Source organism: Gekko japonicus, unplaced genomic scaffold, assembly GCF_001447785.1.
Source record: "Gekko japonicus isolate JY-2015 unplaced genomic scaffold, Gekko_japonicus_V1.1 scaffold25, whole genome shotgun sequence".
Classification (NCBI taxonomy): Eukaryota; Metazoa; Chordata; class Lepidosauria; order Squamata; family Gekkonidae; genus Gekko; species Gekko japonicus.
The window spans coordinates 1,252,993-1,258,992 of NW_015171502.1; the positions used below are offsets into that span (position 1 = coordinate 1,252,993).

The 6,000-nt window shown below is 56.1% G+C and overlaps 1 protein-coding gene across 3 annotated transcripts in view; it reads right to left on the minus strand.

Moving 5' to 3' along the window:
- The window catches only part of SHC1 (SHC (Src homology 2 domain containing) transforming protein 1), a 90,994-nt gene that overhangs the window by 33,839 nt on the left and 51,155 nt on the right, over positions 1-6,000 (minus strand). For 2 of the 3 annotated variants that reach the window (XM_015419112.1, XM_015419111.1), the window contains one exon: positions 4,762-4,923. In XM_015419112.1, the coding sequence (XP_015274598.1) occupies positions 4,762-4,920 (159 nt within the window). In that variant the 5' untranslated portion in view covers positions 4,921-4,923. Of the gene's footprint in view, positions 1-4,761; positions 5,363-6,000 lie in introns of those variants that run through there. The other variant, XM_015419110.1, reaches the window with a different exon arrangement.

Consider the following 6,000-nt stretch of genomic DNA (forward strand, 5'->3'; position numbering starts at 1 on the left):
GTCAGAAGCAATCATGTGGCTGAACGGAAGACCGGGGACAGACACTGGCTGCTTTGGCCACGCGTTTGTGTGGATGCTGGGCGCCCTCCCCCCCCGCTGGGCCCGACAATGACTGGGAAGGGAGCATCGTTTGGGCCTGGAGCTGTTAAGAGACCTCAGACCATTCTTGTCACCTGAATTCGGGCACATCTGCGGTGCTGCCTGTCCAAAACCTGCTTTTTGGGGGGACCATCTGGGATGAAAAGCAGCACACGAATCCAGGGTTCCCTCTAAGCTGAGTTAGTGTGAGCCAGCTCACAGTTTTTCAGCCTCCGGCTCACACATTTGGGTCTTCGCTCGGGAAAGATGGCTCCAGAGCCATCTAATTCATGCAGGAGCCAAATCGTTCGCTCACGACTTTAATGCCGGTAGCTCACCAAGTAGAATGTTTGCTCACGAGACTCCACAGCTTAGGGGGAGCACTGCATGAATGATCAGTCCCCGACATCTCCAGTTAAAAGGACCAGGCGGCAGGTAGTGTGAAAGGCCTGAGACCCTGGAGAGCCACAACAGGTTTTGTGTGCAAAAGGCCCAGGGTTCAATCCCCGGCATCTCCTGCTAAAAGGATCAAGGGGATGTGAAAGACCCTGAACAGCCACTGCCGGTCAGAGTAGACAACGGTGGCCCTGAAGGACTGATAAGTTTGATTTGGTCTACATGTATTTTGGGGGTGGAGCCGTGGCTCTGGGGCACAGCATCCGCTCAGCATTTAGAAGCTCCAAGAGGGAATTGGATAAACATCTGGAGCAGAGGTCCATCAGTGGCTATTAGCCACAAGGTCTAGATAGGGACTCTCAGTCTGGGGAAAGGGATGCTCTCTTTCTTCTGGGGGCCGGGGGGGGGGGGGGCAACAGTGGGAGGGATTCTAGTGTCCTGGCCCCACTGCTGAGTCTCCTGATGGCACCTGGTATTTTTGGCTGCTGTATGACAAAGTGTTGGCCTAGATGGGCCATTGGCCTGATCAGACATTGGCTTCTCTTATGTTCTTAAGGTCCCCGGTTCAATCCCCGGCATCTCCAGCTAAAAGGACCAGGCAGTAGGTGATGTGAAATATCTCCACCTGGGACCGTGGAGAGCCAATGCCAGTCGGAGAAGGGGCTGTGGCTCAGTGGAAGAGTCGGTGCTTTGCATGCAGAAGGTCCCAGGTTCAATCCCCAGCATCTCCAGTCAAAAGGACCAGGCAGTAGGTGATGGGAAAGACCTCCGCCTGGGACCCGGGAGAGCCGCTGCCATTCTGAGTAGACGACACTGAGCTTGATGGACCAAAGTTGGGGAGGGGGCGTGGCTCAGTGGTAGAATATCTGCTTGGCATGCAGAAGGTCCCAGGTTCAATCCCCAGCATCTCCAGTCAAAAGGACCAGGCAGTAGGTGATGGGAAAGACCTCCGCCTGAGAACCTGGAGAGCCACAGTCAGACTGAGTAGGGGCTGCAGCTCTGTGGAAGAGCCCCTGCTTGGCATGCAGAAGGTCGCAGGTTCGATCCCCGGCATCTCCAGTTTAAAGGACCAGGCAGTAGGTGATGGGAAAGACCTCCGCCTGAGACCCTGGAGAGCTGCTGCCAGTCAGGGTAGACAATACTGAACTTGACCGACCAAGGGTCTGACTCAGTTTAAGGCAGCTTCAGAGGAAATCATGTGGAAATGCCTTCCCCTAGACCAGGCTGTGGTTGGTGAGCGGCAAGGGAAAGACATACTCCGCGTTCTCAGAGACGCTGTTACAGTAGTACAACACCCTGAATTCCAGGGACTGAACTCCAGAAGTATACACCTGTCCTGGAGCTCAGGGGTGGCTTAAAACCAAACCCCGGGTGTTTGATTCAGAGGTCTGAGGAGGGCAGGAAAATCCCATATTCCGGGAGGGAGATGCCAAAAAGGGGAAAGCTGCGGAAGGAAGGATCCCGGCTGCAGCCAGTCCTTCGAGAGGCTGGAGGAGGAGCGTCGGCTTCATGGGGTGCTCAGTGTTGGGGGCTCCAACAAAAGGAGACACCCCCCCCCCAGTCAAACACTGGTGGAACCGGGTTTTCCGATGCCTAAATCATGCACTGGGCAGGACGGCGAGAGGGGATGCCGAGCATTTCCACTGATTTATATCCCACTTTTCTTCCCAGCTGGGACTGAAAGTGGTTTGAACACACATGACGCTGCCTTATGCGGAATCAGCTAAACATGTAATGAACAGACTGGCATCAAAGACCCTAGATATATTCAACCATCATGTCAGTATATTATTGACCTCGAAGTGTAAACTGTAAATGACATTATTGTAACGGTAAATCCAATTAATTAACATTCATGAAGTAATTGTGCTTATAAAGATACATGAAGTTATTTTGATCGTTATAAAGTGATTGCTGCTGACGAGAACCTCCGGATTGAGTTCCGTTTCGTCTCTTCATCGGAACAAACCTTCAATAAGGGTTTCAAACAGTCCTATTACTTTCCTAGCCGCGATTTCTGCGTGTCACACAAACATCTTCAAGTGGTGTTAATCAGTCATTCATCTTCAATATGCACGTTAAGTCGGGCGTTCTACAAATCAACTGAAAGGCTGGGGAAATTTACACGTTGAGATCAATAATATACTGAGATGATGGCTGACTATATCTAGCGTCTTTGATGCCAGTCTGTTCACTACATGTTTTTTTTAATAATTTATTTTTTTAATTTTTTCAAAACAAGTTGAGCTATACTATCGCCATTAACAAAGATACATCAACATGAAGGTGCATCTTAATTACAATCGCAAGCTAAGTCAATAATTATTGTAAACCGTAACATGTTTAGCTAGCTTTGGACGGGACTCTCCACTTTAGTCTGGTATGCTGAATCAGGCCTTTGGTCCATCAAGGTCAGTATTGTCTGCTCAGGCTGGCAGCCGCTCTCCAGGGTCTCAGGCGGAGGAGGACTTTCCCATCACCCACTGCCAGATCTTTTAACTGGAGACGCCGGGGATCGAACCTCGGGCCTTCTGCATACCACACTGATACTCTACCACTGAGCCACAGCCCCTTACAACCAGTGTTCCCTCTAAGATGAGTTAGTGTGACCTAGCTCACAGGTTTTTAGCCTCCAGCTCAGACATTTTTGTCCTAGCTCAGGGAGGATGGCTCCAGAGCAGACTAATCTGAGCAGGAGCCAAATCGCTCGCTCACAGCTTTAATGCCAGTGGCTCACAAAATAGAATTTTGGCTCACAAGACTCCACAACTTAGAGGGAGCATTGCTTACAGCATAGTTCTCCCCTCCTCCAGTCCCCCACAACAGCCCTGCAAGGTGGGTCAGGCTGAGAGTTTGTGATGGGCCCGAGAACACACAGGGAGCTTCTGTGGTGGAAATGGGGATTCGAACACGGGTCTCCCGGGATCTTAGCCTGACACTTTTTTCCATGTGTCACTCCAGCTCTTGAGTGAAGCAGTGAAATCCAGCCCTGTACATTGCAGGGAAATCTGTCTCTGAACACCAAGGGCTGCCTCTAAGGGACTCTCTCCCAATTCAGGTGGGGGAAAGGAAGCTGCTCCGGGCTGGGCTACCAAGCTGCCTCAATCTGGAGAGCTACTTCCCCTCCTACGCTTTCAGGATCATGACGTGGAAACCCTAGGTGTCAATTCTAGCTTCCCCAGCATTGCTCCACTTGGTGCCCTAGAGTCATGTATGGAGAAGGAGCTGAGAGACCAATACTTTTAGGGAGATCACAAAAATGGAGAAACTTTAAGAACATCAGAAGAGCCCTGCTGGATGAGACCAGTGAGGGTTCCTCCAGTCCAGCATCCTGCCTCACACAGTGGCCTCAACCAGTTCCTCTGGAGGGCCAACAACAGGGCAGAGAGGCCGAGGCCTTCCCCTCACAAGAACATCAGAAGAGCCCTGCTGGGTCAGACCAGTGAGGGTCCACCTAGTCCAGCATCCTGTCTCCCACAGTGGCCTCAGCCAGTTCCTCTGGAGGGCCAACAACAGGGCAGAGAGGCTGAGGCCTTCCGCTCATAAGAACGTCAGAAGAGCCCTGCTGGATCAGACCAGTGAGGGTCCCTCCAATCCAGCATTCCTGTCTCACACAGTGGCCTCAACCAGTTCCTCTGGAGGGCCAGCAACAGGGCAGAGAGGCCGAGGCCTTCCCCTCATAAGAACATCAGAAGAGCCCTGCTGGAGGAGACCAGTGAGGGTCCATCTAGTCCAGCATCCTGCCTCACACAGTGGCCTCAACCAGTTCCTCTGGAGGGCCAACCACAGGGCAGACAGAGGCCGAGGCCTTCCCCTGATGTTGCCTCCCGGCTCTGGGATTCATAGGCTTAGTGCCGCCGGATGTGTCGGTTCCCCTCAATCACCGTCAACGCTCCCTCTGAGCTGTGGAGTCTTGTGAGCAATAATTCCACTTTGTGAGCTGCTGGCATTCAAGTTGTGAGCGAGCGACTTGGCTGCTGCGTAAATTAGTTTGCTCCGGTGCCATCCTTCCTGAGCCAAGACAAAAAATGCGTGAGCCGGAGGCTAAAAAGCTGTGAGCTCGCTCACGCTAACTCAGCTTAGAGGGAACCCCGGTCACAGTGACTAGCGGCCCCTGTAGACCTCTCCTCCATGAATCGGTCTCGTAAACCTTGGCCCACCCGCCCTCTTTCCTCCAAAACGGGCCCTCCCGGCGGCCGGCCAGTAAGGACCACCTGTTGCAAGCCTGACACGGGTCTCCCCTCTCTCTCTCCCCCAGCTCTCCCCTCCGCCAGCCGGCTCACTCACCCGGACGAGGTAGGAGACTCCGGGGCCCATCACCTTGTCATCGGGGTGCAGCCACCCCCGGGTGGGCTTGTTGACGAAGCTGCCGTGCCGGGTCCACTCGTCGCCGCCCAGCTGTCCGCCTTCCACCCGCATCTTCTTGCCGCAGCCCAGCTTGTTCATATCCTGGGAATAGACGGGAACGGCCCCCGCTGAGTCCGGGCTGGGGGGGATGGCGGCGGCAGCGGGAGGCTCCCCGGCCCCGTTGGTGCCGCCACCGCCGGCCGCCTCTTTGGAGAAGGGCCGGAGGCCGAGGAAGGCGGAGGGGTTGGAGAGTTTCAGGCTGGCCATTTTGGGGAAGAAGGAGCAGAGGGTGGTGGGGCTGTCCTCAGACTCGGAGGAGAGCTCGCCCAGGGGGAGCATGGGGCTGAGGGAGGAGGAGGAGAGGGAGCTGGGCAGGGACGGGGCGGCCGCCAGGGGCTCAGAGGACGGGGAGTCCCCCTCCGCCGCCGCCAGCACTGAGGCCTCTTCCAGGGAAGAGAGGGAGTCGTTGCGCAGGTGGTTGTATTTGCTCTTCTGCAGGAGATCCATCCTGGAAGCAGGACAGGACGGGTTTGAGGCTGTTTCCCGGAGCCAGAGTCTGCTGGGGGGGGGGGCGCTCAGGAGTCCGAGGGGGCCCGCGGGAGAGTCAGCCACAGGGAGCCCGACCAGACGCCACGCTGACGGTCCCCGTCTGTCATCGCTGTCGGGAAGAGGGAGATCTCGGAGCAGGGGTGGCGGAGGACAGACAGAAAAAGGGGGTTGGGTGGGCGTGCCACTGAAGTCTCTCGGCCCGCAGGCGTGTCCCTGCCTGGGCACGGCGGGGGCTCTAGGGCGGGCCGCACGGCACCCTCCGGATCGCCTTCCAGGGGTCACCCCCGACGCGCCTGGCGGCCAGATGAGGGGTGACCCCTCCAGCAGAGGTGGAGAGGGAGAGGCTGGCGGTGCGGCTAGTTCCGGAAACCAAACGGGAGGGACCCGGAGAGACGCCCCTCCACCTGCCGGGAGGTCCCCTTCCCTGAGTAGGGCGACGGGCGGCGCCCCGTTCCCCGGCCCTAAGGCAAGGAGACAGCCCGCTTGCCGGAGAGCCCCGTCCTGCCCTCCTTTTCCTCAGAGGAGGAGGGGAAGAAAGGCGACGAATTCGAAGATGGAAAGAGGGGGGAGGGAAACCCCCACTGCCAAGACAAGGCGGCCACAGAGCGCCGTCCAGACGCGGCCGGCTGG